At 37.0% G+C, this 26857-nt stretch overlaps 2 protein-coding genes across 11 annotated transcripts in view; one reads left to right on the plus strand and one right to left on the minus strand.

The window, feature by feature from the left end:
- LIN54 (lin-54 DREAM MuvB core complex component) overlaps positions 1-3683 on the plus strand; it is an 82165-nt gene extending 78482 nt beyond the window's left edge. For all 7 annotated transcript variants that reach the window (XM_040625197.1, XM_040625200.1, XM_040625198.1 and 4 more), the window contains one exon: positions 181-3683. In XM_040625197.1, the coding sequence (XP_040481131.1) occupies positions 181-382 (202 nt within the window). In that variant the 3' untranslated portion in view covers positions 383-3683. The remainder of the gene's footprint in view (positions 1-180) is intronic.
- Positions 417-26857, minus strand: THAP9 (THAP domain containing 9). 4 transcript variants are annotated; one of them, XR_569276.2, is made up of 6 exons: positions 26736-26857; positions 21181-21376; positions 19488-19791; positions 18186-18336; positions 6620-9768; positions 417-499 (listed from the first exon to the last, which is right to left on the minus strand). XR_569276.2 is itself a non-coding variant. In XM_008693298.2 (6 exons), the coding sequence occupies exons 1-6, from the start codon at positions 26813-26815 to the stop codon at positions 6782-6784; spliced, it is 2667 nt and encodes an 888-aa protein (XP_008691520.2). In that variant the 5' UTR covers positions 26816-26857; the 3' UTR covers positions 5814-6781. The 4 variants fall into 4 exon arrangements, 3 of the variants coding, with proteins under 3 accessions (XP_008691520.2, XP_008691519.2, XP_008691521.2); XM_008693298.2 differs by lacking the exon at positions 417-499 and having other exon boundaries at positions 5814-6809; positions 7861-9768; XM_008693297.2 differs by lacking the exon at positions 417-499 and having other exon boundaries at positions 5814-9768.

Genomic DNA, 26857 nt, shown 5'->3' on the forward strand with positions numbered 1-26857 from the left:
CCAGGTCTAACTTTTTAAAGTTCTCCAGGATGTGCTTGTGCTCCCTGCACAAACTGAAGTGCTCAGGGTGCTGGTGAATTATGAAAATGTCAACAGATTCTCACTTGAAATAATGTCATTCGCTTTTCTTGTGATTCAACACCATCATCTTCTCTCTTTTTCTCTCAAAAATCATTTCAGATTGCCATTTACATTTGTAACTAAGGAAGTAGCCGAAGCCACGTGTAACTGCCTTCTTGCCCAGGCAGAGCAGGCGGACAGGAAGGGGGAATCAAAGGCAGCCGCCGAGCGGATGATACTTGAGGAATTCGGACGATGTTTGATGAGTGTCATCAACTCTGCAGGAAAAGCAAAAAGTGACCCTTGTGCCATGAATTGCTAACTCTTGCACAAAAGACTGATGGATGGAACTGTACAGAAAATTGAAGGTGCGGGGACACTTGATTTTCTGGAAGACAGTTTAACAATTACTGTATTGTTAATTCGGTCCTTGTGAGACCTGAAATTATAATATTGAAAGAGAAGAAATTTTAAATGAGGAAATTAGTACATTTTAAATCTTAGTTAAATCTGTTTATGCCCCTTCTAAATTTTTTCTTTATTGTATTATATGGATTTTTAATTTGCATGGGTTTCTTAAGAATTAGATGTTCTATCCTTCTGATTCTATTGACAAAGGACATTTATAAATTACTATAATTTATAACATATGGTGTTGTATGACTTTGTTCCAGTAGAAAAAGCCAAAGAACCATTGGTATTACCCAGTCATTCTTTGGCACTAGACCTAAGCAGATAGAATGTCTACATAAACAAATTCTTATGAAGCATATTCAAATGACATTTTGTGTTTAGAAAAGCACTGTCTTTTTAAGAAAAACCAGCTTTTTAGCACAGATTCTGGAATAACATCCTGTTGTCACTCTGGAAATGTCAGAAGGGGAAGGAATCCGTAGGCACACTTTTAAAATAAAAAAGTTTTTTAAAAAAACAAAGTGTTAAGGGACGGTGAATAGTTCTTAATAGGCAATGTGTTTCTCTTAAGGAGTGATTAAGAAATGCTCTAGGGTGTTTCCATTTTCTTTGAAGGAGGTGGTGTGCATTTGAAATGATAATAAATTGTCAAAGTGATTACTGGGTACTATTAAAAGTGAGGTGCATATGAATAGGACTTAATATTATGTAGTGATGATGTAGAACCTTACATAATTATCAGGTATAAAATTTGGCTTGGATGGAGGAATAAAGAACATTGAAGCTCAAATAATGAATTTAGGGAAGGATTTTTCATCTATACAATTCTCTTTATAGACTTTTGAACTACGAGGTCTCAATCCAATGTATGAGTCTTACTTGACTTACTGAAAGGGCCGGCCTCCTAACAAAACTTTCAAAATTATAGTGGGATTTCTTTTTATAAGGGAAGCTTAATACGGCATTATTTTTAGCCAGTGATTTGATAAGCTGAAGGTATGAGTTTTTTCTTATTACTACTAAAATAACCTAAATCATTTTCGCTAATTCAAAATTCAAAAGCTTTATGAATTTAAGAGCCAGTAGTAGGACTCTGGATTTTATGACAGGAAAAAACCATGTTGGAATTCAGGCATTTTGTTAAGTACCTTAATCCTCAGTAATTATTAGTATATGATTATTACATTTCCTACAAGGAATCTATAGTTGTATGTATTAAGTGTGTATATATGTTCATATGAACATGCAAGATATAGGCAATAGAAACTAAGTAATCCAAAAGAAGATTCCGTTATTCATTGAAGTATCTTCCTTTTGAAATTTGGATATAAAATTATAGTGCAGTAACTTTAAATGTAGATAGTGCAAACATTCTTAGCACCTCAATCTAGTATGTTTAATTAAAATTTGTATAAATGTAAATTAGTGTAAGAGGATAAAATATCTAATCAAGTTATTTTTCAAAAGATTACAGTACCTTTTTGGTCTAAACCTAAACTTTGTTCATTTTGTACATATTCTGTGTTTAATTCTAATTGCACCTTTGTGATGTGTATTTATATACAGTGTGCAGAAAATGTTTGTGAAATTTGGATTACAATTGTAGATTATGTATGACGGAATTGCTTGAGAATGTTTTGCTTGTAAAAACTTGAAGGTGCAATCAAATGCTACTAGTTTTTCTGATTTTCAAGAAGCTATCTAAAGTATTAAGACTTTTCCTTCCTGTGTAGTAACTTACTAAGCAACTTTTTGTATTTAGGCATTTGCATCAAATTGCTGAGCAAGATTAATATCCACATTAATTCAACAATTTTAAAAGACTCTTTGGGGAGGGTTGGGTATATAATTTTTTTAGCTCTATTTACATCCCAAAGTAGAAAGATTAAATTTATATTTACTAGAGCTATTCAAAGAATACACTTTTCTATATTGTAAAAACAGGACAGCAAAATAAATCATACAGAAAATAAACATTTATACTATTCTGTAAAAAAGGGTTTTGTTTTCTTTAAAAACACTTTTAACCATGTTACAAGAAACTTTTAAAATCTGATTTTAAGTAAATTTGACATTACTTCTGAAAGCACACAACTAAAAAAAATAAGTCTGTCATTTTGCCCAATTATGATTAAGCTAAATTGCTTTGAAACGAGAATATGTCTTCTCTTTTTTTTTTCTGCTCTGTAAGGGCAGAAACAGTCTACTTTTTACTTTCTTTTAATGTTTGATGTTTTTATGGTGAGCACCTTACTTAGTTTCCTTTTCTCTCAAGAACTAAAAGCAATCTGCAGGTCTTGTCTCTGGATTATCTGGGAAACAGAACCTTAATGCGGCAGGCAATGAAACAACCAGAGCAGCAACTATAGGGAGAAATTACTGCTTTAGCTTCCCTATTCTTTCATAGGGACAACTGATATTTTCTCAATCTTATGTAAAATGTGAATAAAAATACCTTTAGAAAAGTTTTCCACTTTTATTGTTCTATAACACAAGTAGCTAAGAAAATAAATGCTTGTTATGTAAAATGCAGCTTCAAACCAGGACCCCCAGCATCATGTTGCATCCTTTTTCAGTGTGTTATGTAGAAATTTCATGGCAGCAACCCAAAGGAGAGGGAAGCTAGAAAGCCTTTACTATTGGAATTATTTTCTATTATGTCACTTAGGACTTTGTGTGTGTGAGGGTTTCTTTAATGCAGATTTTGTCATTATCTATCCACATATGAGCTTTTTATGATCCAAGTGATTTTATAAAATGAGATGTATAAAGGCCTCTTTAAATTAAAAATGTTAATAGTAAGTTTTATGAAAGCATTTAAGGCATGCTTAGTTTTTATTCAAAAGCTGTAAGAAAATAAATGTATTCAGGGTAATATTTACTATAAGGCCGCAGACTTCAGCTCTGTAATTGATTATATTATCAAATGAAATCTGGCAATAGATAAAACGAATGCATCATGACCAGGCTGGATTTTATCCCAGGAATAAAAGGTTGCCTCAACATTAAAAAATAATCAGTGTAATTCACTGTATCAACATACAAAGGAAGTAAAACTATATGATCATCTCAGAAGTTGCAGGAAACCTTTTGAATATACTAAAAACTGCTGAATAATATGCACTAAAAGTGACTATTACAGTATGTAAATTATTATCTCAAATGTTTTTCAAAAAAAAAAAGGTGCAGAAAAATTATCTGACAAAATTCAAGACCCACTTATGATTTAAGCATTCTCTTCAGCAAACCAGGAAGAGAAGGGATTATCAACCTGAAAAGACCATTTACCAAAAAATCTACAGCTGACATCATATAAGTAATGAAGACTGAATGTTTCCCCCACAGAGACTGGGACAAGGCACTCTTAGTCAACATTGTGTGGCAGGTCACTGTACAATAAGGTGGGGGGGGGGAGGCACAGATTGGAAATGAATAAGAGTATCTACTGGTGGATAATGTAACTGCCTATAAAGGAAAGTCATAGCAATCTTTAAAAAAACCTACCAGAACTAATAGGTGAGTTTAAGCAAAGTCAATATACAAAATTGTATTTTTACACAGTAACTGAACATTTAGAAACAAATTTTTACAATAACCATATATAGTAGCACCACAAAACATGAAATGAAAAAAATATATACAAGATCTGTAGGTGAAATGTAGAAAACATTGATAAAATTAGAGAAGAACTTAAAGAGAGCTATACCATGTTCATGAATTGGAACATTCATTATTATTAAGATCTCATTTCTTTCCAAATTCATCTTTAGATTCAAAATCCCAGCAGGAATTTCTGTAAAAATCAACAAGCTGATTATGAAATTTATATAGAAAGGTAAGATTAGAATAGCCAAACATTTCTGAATAAAGAACAGAGTTGAAAGACTCCACCTAGCTTCAAGATTCATATAAGGCTAATCAGGTCACTGTGGTACTGGTGAAGTGTTAGACCTATGGATCAGTGGAACAGAACAGAGAACCCAGAAGAAGACCCATATATACTTGGTCGGTTTTTGACAAGGGTTCAAAGGTCATTCAGGGAAGAAAGAATAATCTTTTTAACAAACAGTGCTGGGATATCCCTATGTAAAAATACGAAACTCAACTTATACCACAGACCAAAATTAATTGACAGTGAATCATAACCTAAAGGCAAAACCTATACTGCAAAATACCTAGAAGAAAATGTAAGAAGAAAAATCTCTGTGGCCTTGGGTTAGGCAAAGATTTCTTAGATAGGAATCTAAGTATGATCCCTAAAAGAAAAAAATTGGTAAACTGGACTTAACCAAATTAATATCTGCTCTTCAAAACACACTAAGAAAATAAGAAAAGCCACAGAGTGGCAGAATATATTTGCAAAATACATCAGATAGTGCACTTACATCCAGAATATATAATTAACAATAAAAAAAAAAACCCGACCTACCAATATATGGGCAAAAGACTTGCACAGCCCTTTCTCCTAAGATTATGTGGATGGCAAATAATCCTATGAAAAGATGCTCAGCATCATTAGCCATTAGGAAAATGGAAATGAAGCCACACTGAAATATCACTGCACCCCTATTAAAATGGCTAATTCAAAACAAAACCCTGGCACGACCAATTACTGGGAAGAAAGGAGAGCAACTGGAATGCAGAGTGGTACGGTCATTTCATAAAAATAGTTCTGGCAGTCAACATATACTTACCATATTACCCATCGTATGGATACAGCACATTTTTTTTAAGCCATTTATCAGTTGGACATTTAGGCTTTTTCACTTTTTAGCTATAATAATGCTATGAAATTCTTGTACAAGTTTTTAAATGGACATGTTTTCATTTCTCTTGGGAATATGCTTGTCAGGAGAACTGCTGGGAGACATGGTAACTCTATGTTTAACCTTTTGAAGAACTGCCAAGCTGTTTTTCAAAGCATTTGCTTTCCCACCAACAGTGTATGAGGGTTTCGATTTCTCCACACTCTTGTCGACACTTGTTATTTTCTGTCTTATAGCCATCCCAGTGGGTGTAAAGTGATACCTCATTGTGGTTTTAATTTGCATTTCCCAGATGGTTTATGATGTTGGGTATATATTCATGTGTTTACGGGCCATCTGTAAATCTCCTTTGAAGAATGTCTATTCATGTTCTTTACCCATTTATCAAATTGGGTTATTTGTCCTTCATTATTGAGTTATAGGAGTTCTTTGTATATTCTGGATGCAAGTCCTTTATCAGATATATTAGTAAAAATTTTCTCCCATTCTGTGGGGTGTCTCTTTCTTGACGGTGTCCTTTGAAGCATAAGTTTTTAATTTTGGTGAAATCCAATTTACTTTTTGTTGTTTATGTTTTTGGGGTCGTATTTAAGAAACTATTGCCTAATCCAAGTACCAAGGGTTTACTCTATTTTCTTCTAAGAGTTTTATAGTTTTACCTTTTACATTTAGGTCTTTGACCCACTTAGAGTTAATACTTTTGCATGTGGACATCCAGTTGTTCCAGCAACTATTTGTTGAAAAGTAGGAAGGATAAATTTCTTAAGAGAATGTTTTCTCTGAAGAAGAAAGGACAAAGGTGCTAACTGGAAAATATAAACTAAATTACCCTAATCAAATATGAATAATTTTAAGAATTCACTGTAAAGCATATCATGTGAAGTAAACCTGATATCAGACTTGAAACACTTACACTAGGGCAAGAGCAAGTAACAGTTAAAGGCAGTGAAGGAAATACTTGTGTCTTCCATGTTTGTCCAGTTTATCCGGCACTTAAAGAAATAATGCAAAACACTAATTTCTTAAACTACAGTATGTATTAGTACAGTAGTAAAATGCAACAGCAAAGAACAGACACCTACAGATATGCACCTAGTTTTAAGTAAAGTTCAGGAGAAAACTTGGATTTATATAAGCAATAAGTTAAAAGGTGGTGATTTACAAATAGGCTTCCTTTAAATAAGATTTATCTGGTGCATCTAAACTCATTCTATTGCAAACAAAAACTACAATATCTAGACTGCTCAGCAATAGCTCTTGCATAAAATGTAGTACAACTCTGGTTACATCTCAAAACTTAAGCCTTTGTTTGAGGTAGAACAAATACATCAAAATATACAATTTAAGGAGAATTTCAGTTAATAAAACTCAACTTTTACCTGGTCATTAATCTTCTGCAATTTTAAGTTTTCAGTTTAACTGCACTTTGTGAATATTCACTCAATGACGAGAAGAGTAAATGTTTTACACACAGAGATGAATCATATGCTTGTTTCTTTTATCCATTTAAAACACTTCCCCATATGTGAAAGTACATATACCTATGTTTTTCTATTCATCTTCTCAAGTCTGGGTGTGAGAGAATGGAGAAAAGTGTTCTTAGTATGTTTCCATCTTCAGATTATTTAAACTCCTCTAAATTTCTGAAAAAAACTCATTATATAATTAAGACAAATATTTTTATAACCATTCTCAACTGACCATCTTTTTCTAATTTATTAATCACACAGTGTGAATCCCATTATTCACTCAACACTGAAAATACATTTATTTCAGCCTCCCTGCAAACACAAGGAAACTTCAGAAGGAGAAGCTGAAATAAGGCTTCTCCTCATTCTCTGATGGGCACTGGGCTCTTCTGGTGGTCAAGTTAAGTATCCATTCTATTACTCAAAAGTAGTATTTCAAAGTCCTAGGACAATGGACTGTGAAAATGACATCACCTATGTACTTCTTGGACTATATTCCCCAGCTTTGTTGCATCATACTTCTGTTTTAGGGTGCCCTGGCAAAGGGATTTTGTGGTATTTGATATCTTAAGTTAGCCTAATTTTCAAATCACATCTTAATTTTCATATGTAAGTAAAAATTATATCCAAGGTTTTATAGGTATTCTGGCAACATTCCTTCTACATTTTTTTTTCCTGTCAACATTCTTAAGAGCTGTAAACCAAAGTGCTTTTAGGGAAGGTAGTCTATTTGTAAGAGTCAAAGTTTTAATGACTCTTAGTTGTTGTTATTCTCTCACTTTACAATAGACTGAACAAGGTAAAAGTATGTCCAGTCCCATTACTCAGTCTTAGAGTAGTATATTCAAAGGCAGCATCTCTTGGCTAGTCTGCTCCTACTGACTTACAGCTTTCTATGACCAAGTCTGAAATGATACAAACCAAAGTATGAGCTTTTATAATATGCATAATTAGAAATTCTAATAAGTCAGAATTACAAACCTGTCAACTGTGCAGAATGGTCAATTTATAAAATACAGTTAAGCTTTAAAAAATGTTGACCAATTATTCTTCATAAAAACTTGGACATATTTTAGGTCTCTCATTTGAATGGATATCCATCATTACTTAACAAATGCCTAAATTTATTGGTATTAGCGAAACTTGAACACCTGTAATCCTGTAAAGATGACCAGTGTTTTCTTGACAAAGTTTTCATTTCAAGTCTTTCTGAATGGTGTCTTAAAGGGTACTTCGCTCCATCTTCAGCTCTGATCTTTAAGAAACAGATTACTATATCCTTTAGTAACTTTACGAAGTGATTGATGGCACACACTTCTCCATCAAAGAGATGCTCGTCTAAATCTACGAAAAGACAAACATGCTCAGAAAGCTCACACAGTATTTGCTGCTGGAGATACAATTCTCTCTGTTTAGGGAGTGGTTCATAGACCGCCATTCTTGAATGGGTTTTTACAATTCGCTCACAAATATTTACGACTTGACACAGGCTTTCTGAAGGGAAATGCAAACCATTCTTCTTTTTAACACATAACAGTGACCCAATTTTAGCAACTTTGAGATCCGAAGCATACAGTGCACTGACACAGTCCTCACAAGTTAAAAGAGCGGATAACTTATTTGCAATATAACTGGCACAACAGGTGAGTTTTCGCCTGTGATCTGACAGATCAAGTAATGCCTCACTTAGAGAACAATTAGACCAGTCTTGGCAAATAGCCTCTTTGTGAAAAAGAGTCTTTATAACGCTGACACCATACTGACGCTGAACTGTCCGAAGAGCCAAGTCTGTCCTTCGAGCAATTGAAATGTCAAGGATGCTTATTTCACTTAGAAAAGCTTCGTCTTGTAATCTGTATCTGGTCTCCAAATTATGGTAAGCCTTCTGGAATGCCATACAGGTAGGGTTCGAACTGGTTACTAATACCTGTCTAAGCATCTTCAGAAATAATTCCAGATGGTCTTGACTGAATTTATAAGTCAGAAGATATGGAAAAGGCATGACCTTAGGGAAAACATAATTCTGGTACAGCCATTTTAAGCTCTCAGCATTAAGTAAAAATCCCAGGAATCCTAGTTTTCGCTTACCTTTAATTATTTGATTGTTGCTAGAGTCAGATAATGTCACAAAGATAGTCTTGGCTTCAATTAGCACACGATTAATTTTACTGTAAGTTTCAGGCAATAGAGGTCCTTTAAGTCCCTTTCCGTAACAGTTCCTACTATTAAAAATGTCAAACAGGTTGTTAACTAACCGTAAAAAATGGACGGTACCAATACAGTTTTGAAAAGGAGGCAGGCCTAGCGACAACAAGCACTCCAGTGCCCTGGCCACACTCTCACTGAACACTTGGGCAGCACAGTTCATCTTCAGTACGTGGTTTTTCAGATTTGCAAGTTTTCTTGGGAGTCTTTCTATATTTGCTAATTCCTGTTCCCCTAGTGCTACTAACTCCACAAGGTGCTGCCAATGTGCTGTGCCATTAATGAACTGAATGCTTTGAAAATTCTGAAATGCGTTTCTTACTAATCTGAGCAAGTGACAAGAATCAAAAAAGTAGGCAATCTGCTGACTAGAAGATGAAGGATGCTGAAATGTACACTTCATGTTGTCTCCGTCGATATGTATCCCCAATGCTTTTGCCATCTGAACACTGTGAGCCGTAGCATCAGACGTAACGGCCAGAACTGTGATCCCTATGTCACTCAGTTTGCCAATGGTAAGACGCAGCAGCTGAGCTTGCAAATATCCAGACGCCCTGTTTACAAAAAAATAACCAAGAGGCGTTCTCCAGTGACCAGAAATACCCACTGCCATTAATAAAACAGTTTCGGAGGCAAGTGGCGTTTCATCGGCATCAAGTATGCCAAGGCCGAAGTCCATAAACCCTTGCAAATGGTGATTACTAGGGTCCCACTGAAGTTGTTGCTTGAGAGATATGCCTTTTATGATCAGTGAACAATATTGATAGAGCTGGTCTCCATTCTCTACTCTTCGTTGAAGAAAAGAAAAAATGTTGCTGTTAAAGCCTGGACTGGGTTTGCATTTGGATAACCATCTGGAAAAATGAAAAATATAAAACTCAAACGAAGAAATAAAAAAAGGAAAAATGCCTTAAATGGTACTAAAGTAGGGGTGTCTGGGTGGCTCAGTCAGCTGAGCATCCAGCTCTTGGTTTTGGTTCAGGTCATGATCTTGCAGTCCTGGACTGGGCTCCACGTCAGGCTCTGCGCTCAGTGTGGAGTCGGCTTCAGAGGCTCTCTCGCTCTCCCATGAATAAATAAAGTCTTTATGTTTTTTAAAATTTTTATTTATTTATTTCAGAGATAGAGAGCACAAGCCTGGGGCGGGGTGGGGAGAGAGAGAAGCAGGCTCCCTGCTGAACAGGGGGCCCAATGTAGGGCTTGATCCCAGGACCCTGGGATCATGACCTGAGCAGAAGGCAGATGCTTACCTGAGTCACCCAGGCGCCCCTAAATAAAAAAAATAAAAAAAATAAAGGGTACTAAAGTAGCCTCAAATCCCTATAAAAACAAAGCCAAGTACAAGTAGCCAAATTCTAGTTATTTTCAAACATATATTCATATAATTACTATAAAATAATAAGGTAACAGAGAAACTCAGAAACAGAGTAGTATTTCAAGATACAAATATACCACAAAGCAATTTTCACTGTTCATTTACTTTTTTAAAAAGTATACAAATCAATTACCCAGTTTGTTCTAATTGATGTGTTTATAATTTAGATCATAAACCAGCCTTACCTGTAAATTCAATGAAATGAGAAAACTGCTGAAGGGGAAGGAAACTTTGAGAATATATAGCACATCTAACTCATTTTACAGATTAGGAAACTGGGACAGAGGGGGACCTTAAACCACATGACCCTTACCTTGCCACTAGTTCTGCACAAATAGGAAACCCAACTTTCCCGAGGTCCTGCCCATGCTTTTCCCATAATTCTCAAAATTATGTCCTCTGGGACAATTAAGGTATCTGCATCTGTCTGCCCTATACAAAGTGCCTACATTACTACCTCACGAATTCTTTTGTAGTGTCCCTGACCTTCCCAGACTTCTGATTATGCTTTCCTATTCACGTTAGCCTTTGTCTTCAGAATCCTTTTCACTCAGTTCGAATTTGCTCTAACTTGTTGTAGGGTCAGGAAAGGCAACAGCCAATTTGAATCACTCTCTAAAATAAGACTAAATGGATTCTGAAGTATAGACTGGAGTGTTCATCTTTTTTTTTTTTTTTAAAGATTTTATTTATGTGACAGAGATAGAGACAGCCAGCGAGAGAGGGAACACAAGCAGGGGGAGTGGGAGAGGAAGAAGCAGGCTCATAGCGGAGGAGCCTGATGTGGGGCTCGATCCCAGAATGCCGGGATCACGCCCTGGGCCGAAGGCAGACGCTTAACGACTGTGCCACCCAGGCACCCCTGGAGTGTTCATCTTAACTGAAGTTTACTTAAAAAAAAAAAAAAAAAGAGAGATTTATTTATTTATTTATTTGACAAAGAGCACAAGTAGGCAGAGTGGCAGGCAGAGGTAGAGGGAGAAGCAGGCTCCCCACTGAGCAGGGAGCCTGACGTGGGGCTCGATCCCAGGACCCTGAGATCATGACCCAAGCCAAAGGCAGATGCTTAACTGAGCCACCCAGGCACCCCTGAAGTTTACTTTTGTAACTCAAATGACTTTTGGGGGGTTTATATTTCTTTCTTTTTTAAAAAGATTTTATTTATTAGAGAGAGAGAGAAAGCACAAGCAGGGGCAGGGGCAAAGGGAGAGGGAGGAGATGCCCTGCTGAGCAGGGACCCAATGTGGGGCTCGATCCCAGGATGCTGGGATCATGACCTGAGCCAAAGGTAGACACTTAACCAACTGAGTCACCCAGGGGCCCTCTTTTTAGCCGACTCCTAGCTGAACAGGGAGCCTGAGGCAAGGCCTGATCCCAGGACCCTGTGATCATGACTGACTGAGTCACCCAGGTGCCCCGGGGTGGGGTGGGGGGCTTATATTTCTGATTGTGGGGCTATATTCTAAGCTGCCAAAGATTCTTCCTGGAGAGCCGACCTCTATTTCATTCAGACTCTTAATGTACCTAAGTATTTCAGGACAGGGGTTTCCAAATATTTTGCTGCAACCTAAAAGTTCCATAAATGAAATTTACCCTCACTACATGCCATGCACACATATATATAATATGTGCATATATAATGCCAATTATGACCCGCTGAATTGATTTCAAGATGTACTAATGGGTTTGAAAAATATATTTATAGGATGCTAAAGACATACTTTGACTTTAAGTTGCTTTTAACCTATTTGAGAGACAAAAGTACTAATCAAAAAAATTTTAAGTATTAATCAGTTGTTTATATTTTAAAATAGTAAGATAATGACAAAACAGGGAAATGCTACAGCCCACTAGTATGCTGAATAGCCTTTGAAATTGTGTCTCCAAATTTTAATTGTTAAAATTTTTTTTCTTGAATTAGGATTCTCAAATGAACACCAAAGATGCTAACTGTGTTGCACATGGAATCATTATGTAATGAAACTACTTCATGCCTCTATGTAAAAGTTTTTATTTTAAATAGGCTAAGAAAGCTAATGTTCTTTCAGTTTGATTTTTAAATGGAATTCTAAATGGTATCTTCATGTCCACAGCTACAAGAATGAGGTCTTGAATATCAGGCAGAAAGATATGTGGCCTTGTTTCTAAAAGTTTTTATAACTGAGAATGGAAATACCCAAACTGTTTGTGACTTAGAACTGTAGAGAACTGATTGATTTCTGTCTCAAACCCTTCTTCCCCTTCAAAATGAAAAAATTTTTTGATTGTAAAAAAATGTTTTTAAAAGTAAAACAATATGGAAAGTGCAAAAAGTAATAGTCACTTCAATATTTCAGGGACATTCTTCCAGACTCCTTTATGTATATATATACCTAGATACAATTTTCAAAATTTATACTCAATCTTTTTTTACTTAATAGTAATGTTACAGCAATATTTTTCTGTATCCTTAACTACTGACCTACCTCATTTTAAATGTGTACGTGGTATACTGGAGTATAGTTAAGCCATAAATAATTCAACTATCCTATACTGAAAGACATTTAGACTGTTTCCATTTTTTAGATAATACAAACAGCACGGTACTGTGTACTTGGGTGCACACATACACAGGTACATATTTATGTCACTTATGCAATTCCTAGGAGTAGGATAGAGACGTAAATTTGCTTACACAAGCATTGAAATGAATGGATTCAACTTTTTTAAACAGATTTTATGTATGTATGTATATATGCGTTTTTAAAAGATTTTATTTATTTATTTGAGAGAGAGAGAGAGTACAAGCAGGGGAAGCAGCAGGCAGAGGGAGAGGGAGAAAATACCATTTTCTGGTATTTATATACTTACATATTGTTTGAATGTTTTAAAGCAAGCATGTATTACTATCATATTAAACAAGGTACTTTAGTTTCAGCAAAGTACCCGAAGTATGTCTTTTGCATCCACAGGAAGGAGCCTTATGTGGGACTCAATCCCAGGACTCTGGGATCATGACCTGAGCCAAAGGCAGACGCTTAACCAACCAACCCACTCAGGCATCCCTATGTATTTATTTGTCAGAGAGAGAGAGAGAGTGAGAGAGCACCAGCAGGGTAATAGCAGAGGGAGCTGCAGAGGGAGAGGGAGAAGCAGGCTCCCCGCTGAACGGGGAGCCTGCCATGGGGCTTGATCCCAGAATCCTGGGATCATGACCTGAGCTGAAGGCAAACACTTAACCGACTAAGCCACCAGGTGCCCCTGGATTCAACTTTCATAAGAAATTAAAAACAAATTTTGGACCTCCAGCGCACATAATTGGGTGAATCAATTTAAAATTAATTCACATTCCCAAATTTTCCTTCACAAAGTTTTTACCAATAATTTACATTGTCATCAACATGATATTTTAAATTACAATAGCTTATTTATGGAGTGATTATAAGGAGTCCATTGGCTGGCTTAAAACTCTGCCTGGAAAATACAGTGCTGAAGAGCGAAAATGCTGAGCTAAGTGTTTTTCAAGACTATTAGCTCCTCCCATGGTCTTGTTTACCTTTGAATCTCTCATATCACCTTCTCTATTAGAGGGAGCTAATTTACTAATTGCAATGAATACCTAATTAGGAAATTAGAGGAAATCTGTAAGATCATACCATATGTATGTTATAATAAGGCAGGCTGAGGATGTTATGACATTCTTACAAAAGATATGTGAAAACAAACCTTCAAGACCCAAAGAACTGGAATTATAAGCAGCACAGCTCTGGGATGGTTCTGGACATAAAAAATTCAAGACAGTACTGAAAAAAATCCAACATCAGTACACAGAAAATTACAGAAGCGACTGATAGTGGCTAAGAATTAGAGAAAGATACAAGGAGAAATCAGTGAGGGAGGTACCTGTCTGAACCAAGAGTTTTTAAAAATAAAAATCTGGCATGGTCTGTCGTCATCTAATCATCTACCAAATAACTATTTCTCCATCATGACTGAGGGGAAAAACAAATATTCACATTTTCTCCTTTCTCCCCAAACTTCTTATGTCTCCTTCCGCAACTCTCAGCTATTATCTTTTTCAGTAGGTTCCATGCCCAGTGTAGGGCCCAATGTGGGGTTTGGACTCACAACTGGGAGATCAAGATGTGAGCCCCGAGATCAAGAGCCAGTCACTTGACCGACTGAGTCACCTAAGGGACCCTCAGCTATTATCTTTACGTCACTGAGAAAATAGAAGCAATCCAATAAAACCTCATTTTCCTATCATCAATTGGTTAACCTATTGAATCTGTATCTCTGCCCTTCTTTCTGTTTAAAGAATTGTCCCCACTCCTAATCAAGGCCAGACGTCTCTCCACAATGGTGTTAGATGTTATCTCTCACAATCCTCTCTCTTGTGCATCACCAATTTTCTTCCCTACTAGATCACTCCCTTCAGCATGCAAACACAGTGGAACAACTCTGCTCTCAACAGACGCCCTCCCCTCCACCTCTGTTCCCGTCTAGCCACAGATCCACAGCTCTGCTCCTTACATAGCAAAACTTGAGAATCCATAATCATGGTCTCTCTTTCTTAGGCTTCCGGTCTCCCTTGATCCCATTTCAGCCAGGCTTACCTCTCTACCACTCTATTGCAACTGCTTTTGTCAATGTCATCAATGACCTCCATCCTGCAAAATCCAACAGTCGATTCTCTGTCCTTCTCTTACTTGCTCTCCCAGCAGTAGGGACACAGTGGACTACTATCTCCTCGAGACACTTTCTACATTTGGCTTCCAGGCCACCACAAAGCTTCCAGGCCTGGTTTTCCTCCTGTCTCACTGGCCACTCCTGACCAATAAATATTTACTGAATAAATACTAAATATAATGATTATAGATAATGATTTGGAGGTTTAAGACATAAGCAGAGATGTGTTAAAAATAGAGACAACTTTTTAAATGGAAAAATAAATTGAAATGTAATCAAACATGAACATGTTTGATCATTCAGACTTTTTAGGATAAAATCTGTATATTTCTAAAATATGAGAATAACAGATAGCTATTAAAATAAAATTTTGTGGATAATAGATTTTTAAAAATGTCTGAGAGAATATATACCAAACTGCTGGTAGCAGTTATCTTAGGAATTAGGGGAATGGAAGCACTGTAAATATTTTTCATTTTCTGGTATTTATATACTTACATATTGTTTGACTGTTTTAAAGCAAGCATGTATTACTATCATATTAAACAAGGTACTTTAGTTTCAGACAAAGTACCCAAAGAAATAAACAACTTTTTGAGTACTAAAATTGTACTAAATAATGTCATAGCAAAGGTCATAAATGCAAGATGACATGGAGAAATATCAGTGTGAGCTGGACTTGCTGGAGTATGTAATCCGATGTTGATGTAGAACGATAGGAAATGAAGAATTGTCTCACATAAACCAGAGTGTAGAAGCAGGAAGCAGTGCTTTAAAACCAGTGAAGACAGAACTTGACTAAACAAGGCACTGGAGGGGGAAATACCAACATAGTGTCTCTAAGAACATCTCCTGCCTAGCAGAAAGTAAACATTTATAAATAAGAATAAAATCTGGCCTAAACACTAAAATCATATTATGGAAGAGCATGAATAAGCCTATACACCAATGTCCAACTCAATTATAAAATGGCCATTATGACCAAAAAACAGAAACAATATAAATAAATGTCCAGTAGCTGCAGAATGCCCTGGTTAAGTAGGGTACAACTAACTACCTGATACTATGCAGTTGTTAAAGATCATAACTATGTAAAAAACTAATAAATCTAAGCACAGAAAAAAGACTGGAAGAAAATTCCCTAAATGTTAATAATAACTGTTTACATATAACGTAGAAGAGGGATTAATGAATTGTCCTTCTTTTTCTCTCATTTCTAAATTTTTTATTAGTATTATTTTAATAGTATGTGGAGGAATATTGTTGTTTAAAAAGAGGATGCAATATACAACATGGTGACTATAGTTACTAATACCATATTGCATATTTGAAAATTGCTAAGAGGTCTTGAAAGTTCTCGTTACAAGAAAAAATCAATTTTAACTATGTGTGTGATAGATGTTAATTAACTAGACTTAGTGTGGTGATCATTTTGCAATATATACAAATACCAAATAACTGTTATACACTCAAAACTAGTATAGTGTTACATGTTAATTACATGATCCCTCAGAGTTTCTCCAGCTCAGAGCCCCTCTGAGTCTGTTTTAAAGTTGAAGCAGTAAGAAACCAAGAGGCAGCTTCCAGGACAGAGGGCTGCTGTCATTCCTGGCTGGCCTCTGCCCCACCTGCATTGAGTTAAATGGAGTGCTGTTCTTTAGACAGCAACTTGAGGTTCACTGCATTTCTCCCTTGCCTCTATTTGAAATGCTAAGTGACCATTCAGGCATTCTTTCTTTCCACAAACATTTATCAAGGGACCATTGTGCTCCAGGTACCTTGCGGGGTCAGGATTAGTGGGTAGCATAACAGAATCAGACACAGACCTCATACCCACGCAGTTTACAGTCCAGTGGGGAAGACAGTGTTTCAGGAACTGAATTCAGTTCTGTATCAAATGTGTGAGAGGAGTACTTACTCCAGGCCAGGCTTCTGAAAGGATGTCATATCTAATTTGAGTCTGAAGACTGAGGAGTCATCGCCAGGACCAACAGAGAGTGAGTGGGCATTTTAGGCACAGGGACCAGTAAGTCCCTGAGGCAAGAAGCAACAAGGAATGCCTTAAAATTGGAGTATGGAATGCTAGAGGGCAGGGAGGGAGGCAAGAGATGAGCCTCAGAGCCCAGCAGGGGCCACATCACAGGAAGTTCAGTAAGCCATAGGAAGGAGTTGGCCTATAGGTTGTGGGTAATGGGGAGACTAATGCATCAGGAAAGTGACTATTATCGGTTGAATTGTGTCCCTCAAAAAAGATACATTGGAGTCCTAATCCCCAGTACCTCAGAAAGTGACCTTATTTGGACATATAGTCTTTACAGAGGTAATCAAGTTAAAATGAGGTCATTAAAGTGAATCCTAATCCTACATGACTGGCCCTCATAAAAAAGGAAATTTGGGCACAGAAGCACAGATACATAATGGGAGATGATGTAAGGACACACAGAGAAAAAGACCACCATCTACAAGTCAAGTTAAGGAGAGAGGCATGGAACAGACCCTCCTCCCTCACAGCCCTCAGAAGGAACTAACCCTGATGACACCTTGATTTTGGACTTCTAGCCTCCAGAACTGTGAGACAATAAATTTCTATCATTTCTAAGCCAAATACATACATACATACATACATACACAGGCATCTGTAAAACCAGTGATAAAAAAACAGAAGTTGAGTATTACTTTTATAAGACATTACCGTAAAGCCACTGTGTTATTTACTTATAACACAGTATTACAACACTAAGAAAGTTATAAATATATCTATGTATTTTGACCAAAAATCCTACAAAATTATTTACCAAAATCTCCTCCCTGAATAACCTGCCCTGGCATCAACTACAGTGCTTATAAAAATGCAGATTTTTGTGCTTAGCCTCAAACCAACGGTGTCAATCTAGAACTCTTTTGGATTTTCTAGGCTAGTCTGATAGTAAAACTACTGAAATGTTTTAGAAATCCCCAAACTACTACAGTATGTTCGAGTCCAGATTTTTTATCACTGAGAGTGTCTCTGCCATCCAGAGGATGCAAAAAAATTATCAGACTATACGCCTTCATTTTGTTGGTGAAAATACTGCTGCTGTGATAATATGCAAATACCACCTAAAAGTTTCTAAAAAGAGAAAATGGACTAATAAATGAGAGTATGAGTATGAATAGCCTTAACACACAAAATGCAATAAAATAATATAATACTCGTTTTCTTTAGCATCTAAAAAGTAATTTACTTACGTCCTGAGGATGGAAGAATGAGGCAGCTTGAGAATCTTTCTTACATAATCGTAGACTTTGCTACTGCACAAGTAGAGTGTACATGCAAACTGTTTCATTTCTGTGGAGTACTCGGCTGTTTCTCTCCAGTTATACAACTCCCATTTAAAATCTGTTAAAATAAATTTATTTATTTTTTGTGATGAAGTGTGTACAGTAACATTTTCAGGTATAAATCACAGCATTTGGATACAAGTGCAGAGAGCATCAAAACCCAAATCCAAATCCAATCACAGTTTCACTGAGTTTGTTCAAAGGTTAATATCCAATCTTAGGGCCTCCTGACCAATTCCTCCTGTTCATCTTGGATCATTTCACTCAAAAGAGAGAAGAAAACAGTTTCCACTTGAATCAGTAGGTTTTACTATTCACTGGCAGCCTAAGTGGAGAATTTTAGAGGAACTGGAAAGAGAACGAAATAACTGGATAAAACTAAGTTTCTGGATTATGAGTACATTTATTTGTTTTATTTTGTTCCCTGGTTACCATTAATCTGAAGGTGAAAATGAGACACAAGAAACATTTCTGGGCATAGGATGCTATTCAGATTGAATAGATAATCTTGCCTACCTTGAGAAAAAAAAATCCTCTTTCCTGGTAGGGATGCGTGTTTATTACCTCTTTCCCATACTGGAAAAACACAAAATATTCTTCTCCTTTGGAGATACCTACTCTTTTCTAGAAATAAGACATACTTATTTTTTACCAGAATGTAAATCCAAAATCTCTGCTGCTTTCATCAAAGAGTAAGTTGGCAATGCTTATTTTGTTCCTCTTCAAATATCTGGTTTACAAAGGAGAGTAGGTAGTCTTTCCAACGGACATATGTATCTTCTACACAATATTTTAGAAAATAATATGGAGACTCATAGAATTTTCAAGCTCAAAGGGAACTGGCAGAATTATCTGGTTCAACACCGCAAAAACACTTTAGTGACAAATTATGTAACAGTTAAAACTGCTTATAAAGAATTTGCTGTAAAATGAGTGCTTTATAAAAAATGAAAAGTACAGTATATGGTATCAACCGTACGATCTCATCTCTGGGTAGCAGGATTATGTGTAACTTTTATCATTTATATATTTCCTTGCTTTTCCTATAATAAACACATTACTTTTAAAGCTGGTAATACATAAAAGGATTTTGGCAATTACTTTTCCTTCTCTTTGCTTACCCCGAGACTTCATGTTTCAGCGAAAAGCATGTGTTCATAGGCGGGAGCAAAGTAAATACTCAATGGAATTCGGAAAAGGGGGACATACCTGAAAACTGTGCTCGCAGCAGACACTCTGTCTCTTCAGAAAGTAGTTTCTCTTCTACAAGTGCATCAATTAATCGTAAGCCCTTTCTCTTCTTGATCATCCTGTAGTTTTTTACAGAGACCAGTCTTTTCTTGGACACTTGGAGCATCTGTTGCACCTCAGCCAGTCTCTCTGCACCTATTGTCAGAGGTCTCTTTAAACTGTAGTTATGGTCCTCGGTAGCAACCTCTTGCGAATTATCAGGAAGTGGCTGTTTTAGGATTTTCTGTCTTGCTTTACCTTTAAGGTGTACGCCCTGAAGAACCTGCAATAGAAACACCACATTCAGATTATTTTTGAAATTATTACACAGAAGAGTGTCTATAAAAATACCACTAAATGCAAAGCACTCACCTGGTTGCTGTGGGGAGTTGAATTATGAAAGAAAAAGGTCCCCGACTTTTTCAAATGTATTTATATGAAAATGTGAAAAGGGTTTTTTGGTTTTTTTCATCTATACAGAAATAGTAACCTGATGCTGAAAGTTAACATGACGCCGAAAGTGTCTGAAATGGTTAAGGTAACAACAGAAAGGTGGTAATTTGTGAAGGCTTCGTGGAAATGAGTTTTGAGTAGTTTTTTAAAGGGGCAATAACGTGACTTAACGGAGGGGACAAGAAAGTTATTTGTGCAAAAAGAAGGCACAGTGGACAGAACATGGGCTTTGAAATTAAGACTGATCTGGGTTTGAATCCTGGAATCCCTCATTTATTAGCTGTCACTAAACCTCTACAATCCCTCATCTCTTTATTTGTAAAATGTGGATAAAAATACAGAGTTGTTTTAAGTCTAAAAGAAGATAATTTATGTAGATCTTCTGGCACAAGGCCCTGAACTACTGTAGCGTACCGATACTACACAAAAGCATGAAAGCAAGTCAACTGATCACATATGCAGTAGTATGAAAAGAGAATTTGAAAAAAGAATACAGTAGTTTGAAAAGAGAATTTAGAGCAGTTAGAAACGCACAACTAAAAGGAAGCTCTTGGAGCTTATGAGTTTGGATTTGACACCCACTACATTCTTCTGAATAGAGGAACGAGACAAAACAATACTGAAAGGAGACTCCAAAGGATAAGAGGAGGGAAGGGTAGCATCAGGATAGAACAGGTAGACGACAACTGCAGGCTGTGCAGGCAGTGACAAGCCATGTGTAAGAGGATGGCCGAGAGATAAAAGGAGAACACAGAAACAAAAGAAACAGTAATACCAATGCCAGTGATAGACTCGTGGAAAGACCTCTCTTTATATATACCCCTCTATATTACTGTTAATAATTAGGTACATTTTTGGTCAAGATCAATAACATTACTGGCAGGAGCACCATAAAGGCATAATTTCTAAGTATTCTAGAAACTGTCTCACACTTAAACAAAAGCCTGAATTCTAAGGCATCTACTAGTTGATTCTTGTGATCAGTTTAGTAATCTTTATGTGTGTCTTGACTATGATTTGTATTTATATACCTAATTTTTAAAAAAATTCCAATATTACATATAGATTTTTTTAAAAACCCAAAAACAAGTTTTCTAAGCATTTAAAATCTATTATTGGATTTGTTTCAAGACTTAGGATTTTTTTTAAATCTCTGTAAATTCTAGCTATAATGTGAGGCTTTTAGAATTTAGTTTTGTTTACACCTAGATTTAAGTACCTTGTATAGAGAAACAGAAGGCACAGCTCCTTTTTTCAGCTTTCTTCTTATGCCATATGACTCAAAGTCACTTTCTTGAAAATGTTTGGAACATAGTATAGCACCTGGTCCTGGGATCCAAATCTTTTTGCTTCTGGGGTCCACACGATTAACAGCCCTGATCCATTTTGAGCGCTGTATGGTATCAGTTGGAAATCTACAGCAATCATATTAAAGTTCCATTAACATGAAGATATTATAGTAATACTACAGTATTTATTACATAAACCCATCTATTATTTAACTGCCTTACATAAACATCAAGTCCAATTAGAACTTAACTTAATCTGATTCCATTTTTCAAAATTCTTTGATTTTTTTAATCTGAGACTCCAAAATCTAAGTGATCTCATCTGCTTCAATTTGTATGAGGGCAAGGCTCGTATCCCATACCATACCACATTTTGTCTTCGCTGCCTACACTTAACAGAATCTGCTCAAATTTAGTATATGCGTCTTTATGTCCACAAATTCTTTGCTTCTCCTCCTTTCAAGGGATGAAGCCTAATTCCCGTCCCCTTGAGTGTGGGCTAGAGTTAGTGATTTGCTTCTAAGAAATAAAAAAAGCAGGAGTGACAATGGGCTAAATAAGACTAGATAATAAAAGGTACTTGCTCCCTCTATTGAATGATTTTTCTCTGGGGGGAACTTCTCTGCCATGTCATAAGCAGTCCTATAGAGATATAGGTCTACTTGGCAAGAAACAGGCTTCCAGCCAAAGGCCATGTTGAATGAGCCTTTCTGAAAACACACTCTTCAGCCTCATCAAGTCTTCAGAAGATTCTAGGATTGGTTAACATTTCACTGCACCCTTATAAGACACCCTGTAACACCCAGTTAATCTACTCCTGAATTCCTACCCTCGGAATTTACGTGAGATAATGTTTCCACACTGCATTTAAAAAAAATTTTACTGAGCAGTAGAAAACAAGTACATTTCCCATACTCAATCTTCCTCTTTTCTTTTGAAAGGCACCACTTTTTCTTAGCCTTGAATATAAAAATTACCTTGTATTCCTGTTTTTAAGCCCAAATTACTATGTTTAGAAACTGTGAGAAAAAAATTATGAAATTGGTAAAATGAAAATCACAAAACTACTCTTTCCGCACCCTCTTCCTTGATTTGTCCTGGGGACAGATCTACAGATAGCTGTGTGATTTTTGTATATTTTAACTTAGGTTTTGAAGCATGTACTTGTTACAAACTGAAACTAGTGAGAACTTTAAGTTCCTCGGCTCATGGTTAGGGAAATAATACAGTATGGTAAAACAGAATTCTGAGATATTCTCTCAATCACCTTGAGAAAGAACACTGAATTGGAAAACCTGCATTTAAGCTTCAATGACCTTTTATCAGCCATGTGGTATTAGATACATCTCTCAATCTTTGAGCCCCCTCACAGGGTTGTTGTACAGGTGCACAGTGCGACAAATGCCCTCAAAAGGCTTTGTCAATGGTAAAGTACTACCCAGAGTTTGTTCTTTCCTAGGAACAATTCCACTTTCAGGATTTTCATTGTATTGTTCCAGGAAGATGATGCTACTTGATCAAAAGGAAGGTCTTTTTCTATTAAAGGCGAGGCAAATTTCTTTTCACTGAGTTCCTTTCTTAACTAATGGCACATGTTTGTTAGGCAGCTTTTCCACAGATTGGGTGTGGTCTCTAACCACGCAAAGGACAGTAAAAAGGTGGCTAGTCCACCAAGTTCCAATACTAGCCTAACCCTCTGATGCAGTTTCCCAACCGGCATGCCTGCTGACCACAGCCAATCCCCTTAGCCCACGGAATGGCCTGGGCCATCTGGAGACCCTGAAGTAGGTATAACAAGCCAGTCCCAAATAGCTTTGTTGGTTTGCCCCAAAGTATTAAACAAAATGAAAGGGTTGGGAAAATACCGCAGTCTAACCAGCATGACTAATTTGAATTCTGAACAAAATTAAATTGGTAATAATAATTGATACATTTAAAGCATTTACCTTGTGCCATAAATATGTGTGTGTGTGTGTGTTTAAAGTTTATTTACTTAAGTAATCTCTACATCCAACGGGGAACTCAAATTCATGACCTGAGATCGAGAGCTGCCCACTCTTCCAACCGAGCCAGCCAGACACCCAGATGTGTGTGTTTTTTGAAGGCAGTCTTACAAAAATTCTGCACGACAGGTTTTTATCCTTTCACAGAAGATGAAACCAAGACCAGACCTAAGTATAGCTACCAGTAAATAGTAGTTGAAATTGGAATTCATGTCTCCCTATTCTAAAACCACCTGTGGCAAAAGAAAAATTCCAAACCAATCATCATCTCATATATATAATAATGAATTGGTTTACATGAATACAGAATCCATATTCTCTCTCCTGCTGACTATGCCTTGTTTACACTACTAGCAGAAATTTACCTTTGGCTCCCTGTATATATTTTCCAGAAAAGTGGCTAACAAAATCCGTTCTACAGTGGTTGCCTCTGAGGAGAGGGAAAAAGGATTGAGGGGTAAAGTTTTAACTATACTTGTAACTTAATTCTCTTTTAATGGGAAAAAACAAAAACAAAACCTGAAACAAGGCAAAATGTTAATATCTGCTTAATTCTAGTGGTGGGTACCTAGATGTTTGTTATGTATTATTTTTTGCCTGCTAGTGTGTTTGAAATGTTTCATAATTAAAAGTTTAAAAATAGAACTCATTGTGACAATTCAGGTAAAAACTCTCCCAAATTATCATACATATTATTTCTTTGGTTATGAAATAAATTGTTTAATTTCTTTACAGCAACAGAAAGAGAATGCATCAAAGTGTCACTTCTTTAAAGTTGCCAGTCCCACCTCATATTTGACTATTTATATGTTTGACTAAGTATCAGTATTCTCATAACAATTTCCACACCTTTAGTCATTTCGATTCGCGCTTTTCAGGCACAGCCCCTTGCCTGTGTCCTTGCAACATCTTTCACAACTCTGGTAAGGTGCCAGGTGTGTTGGGGAAGGCTTCAGAAGAGATAATACTGGAGCAAGAACTGAAGTGTTGATAGGAGTTTGCCATGCAGACAGTGGCCACTCCAAGCAGATGCAAAAACACAGAGATATAAAATAATGACTTGCATCTTACTGGTTCATAAAGCATTGAAAAATAAGCATCGAAAAGGCTTAATTTGGAGGCTGGAGAGGGTTAAAGGAGAGTACAGAGGTAGCTGGTACTGATTACAGATGGGCTGGAGGGATGGCTAGAGGCCAGAGCATAAAAGATCTTGTATGCTCTAGTAAGTTTGGGATCCATCCTTCAGGTCAGAGTTCTCCAGAGGAGTATGCACTCATCTACTGAGATTTGAAGAAAATATTAGAATCTATTTTTATAATTTTTGCCCCATCTTAATTTTTGTGTTTCATAATATATATGTGAGTACATCACCTCATGTATGTAATTTATAAATCACCAGGCATATATCAGGAGCATGTACTCAAATTTCCTTTTGGGGAGGGCTCCATGATCAAGAATTTGAAGAGGCTGCCTTTGGGCAATGGCAAGTTGACAAATTCTTTCCTTCCCATGTTACCTTTTTGCTGAACCCTTACTTCTGATTAGTACTACATCATTGTTAGGACTAACACCATAGTATTCTAACTCCTCTCCCTGTTCTCTCCTTTCTCCTGCCTTCCTTACAACTTCCTACTTATAGGAAGACAAAGATGATTCCCTCCCATTCAAACATAAGGACATATATTTCATTCAGCACACATATACAATAACAGAAATACAGAGTGAATGTAATTCGGGTTTGGAAGAGAGGTATAAGAGGAAAGGCTTCACAGAGGAGCTTGGACTCTATCTTTTAAGGCACTGAAAAGCCCAGAGTAAAATCCTTCCTTCCGGGAACTAGCATGAAATTTGCACTTTTAGAAAAATCATTCCCAGGAATCAGGAAAATGGAATGAATGGGGAAGAAATCGGCCTGGAAGAATCATAGCAGACTATCATAATAATTACATCACTTTCTTTTCTTAAAATTAAGCAGGTCTTACTTTGGTCCTCAATATATAAAATAAATAAAACCTAAGAAGGCATAGCAAAAGCGGGGCAGCAAAAAATTGAAATAATTAGAAAAACAAGAGATAAGTAGGGACAGAGTGTTAATAAAGCCAATAGGGGAGAAAGTTTCATGGAGTAGTTGATATGATTAAAAGTTAAAAAGAGGTCAAGTGCTCACTTAGATTTGGCAAGATTATTGGTGACCCTTTGTCAGTGCATTAGAGCAGTAGTGACAGGTATCTGGCTACAATTGGTTGAAAAGCCAACAGGACTTAGGGAAATAGGTGTATGCTCCTGTTTTGAGGAGCCTGGTTGTACAGGAAGGAGTGGTAGGGTAGTGCAGACCTGCACATAGGCTCTTGGGTTTGTGTGCCTGTTTAAAAATGGAAGTAATGTGAGCATGCTCATTAGACAAGTGATCAGTAGAGGGAGGAGTTGAAAATAAAAACACAACAGGAAAAAATTGATGGGGAAAAATCCTGAAGGAGAAAAAAAAAAGATACAATTACAACAGCTTAGTTGGAGGAATCAGCCCTATTTAAAAAACAAAACAAAACAATGACTACAACAGGCCTACCACACATAGTTGAAACTCCTTAACCTTTTCTTTTTAAATGTCTTCAAGCTACTTTTCCCAATCCTCTGATATCTGCAGTTTCCATCCCTTTACGTTTTTCCGTGCTATTCCTATTTAAGCGCCACCTCCCACCCCCGATTAAATTCAAGGTCCAATTCAAATACCACCTGTCCCATAAAGCTCTTTTTGATCTTCTCATAAAAGTCTTTTGTCAATGGTTTAACTCCCTACATCTCCTATTACCTTAGCAGACTACCTCTTTTTGAAGTACCTTTTTGTGAGAATGTTTTACCACTTTTCTACTTCCCACTGTGCCTTGAACTTCGAATTGAATGACCCACCTATATATACCACAGATGGACTACAGATGTGGTTTTTAATTTAAACTGCTCTGAAAATCTGCCCCACTCTGGAGCCAAATGAAACTTCCTTGCCACGACCAGATGCAGCCATTCTGGCCGGCCTTGTAGAGCTCAGTCAATTCTACTGAGTATCTTGCAATGTCAGGCAGTACTGGTGAAAACTCATCTACACTTATGCTCATGAGCAAGCCACACACTCTAATGGAATCGAACACCTTCGACAGTTCTCCCAAACTGCCCTCCCTTCCCGTCTCCTCACGTTAAATAATAAGATGACCGAAAGGAAGCACGACTCCTTTCGAATAACCCCCGCTAAAACTCATGAGGCAAGCGGTAGGCAACGAGAAAGAATCAGCAACTTAGAGATAAACACTGCGTAGGAACAGCATGAACAACCTTAACTCTCAAAATTCCCCACGTTCCTTTCCCCCACGCTACGCACGTCACGCCACGTCACGTCAACGGCGCGACGCACGCCCAGCTCCGCCCCACCCTGGCCTACTGCCCGCCAGGCCGTGCTGGGAGTTAGACAGCCGGAGGCTGCTCTCACGCACTGGTGAAAAGAGAGGCCACGCTCCCGGCTCAGCACGGTGTCCCGGGTGCTGCAGCCCACTGCCGAGCAACTTCGGGTCATCTTGCTACGTGGGGCTCCACTTTGGGTGTTCCCGCGACAGCA

The sequence above is a fragment of the Ursus maritimus genome, unplaced genomic scaffold, assembly GCF_017311325.1.
Source record: "Ursus maritimus isolate PB19 unplaced genomic scaffold, ASM1731132v1 scaffold_8, whole genome shotgun sequence".
Taxonomy (NCBI): domain Eukaryota; kingdom Metazoa; phylum Chordata; class Mammalia; order Carnivora; family Ursidae; genus Ursus; species Ursus maritimus.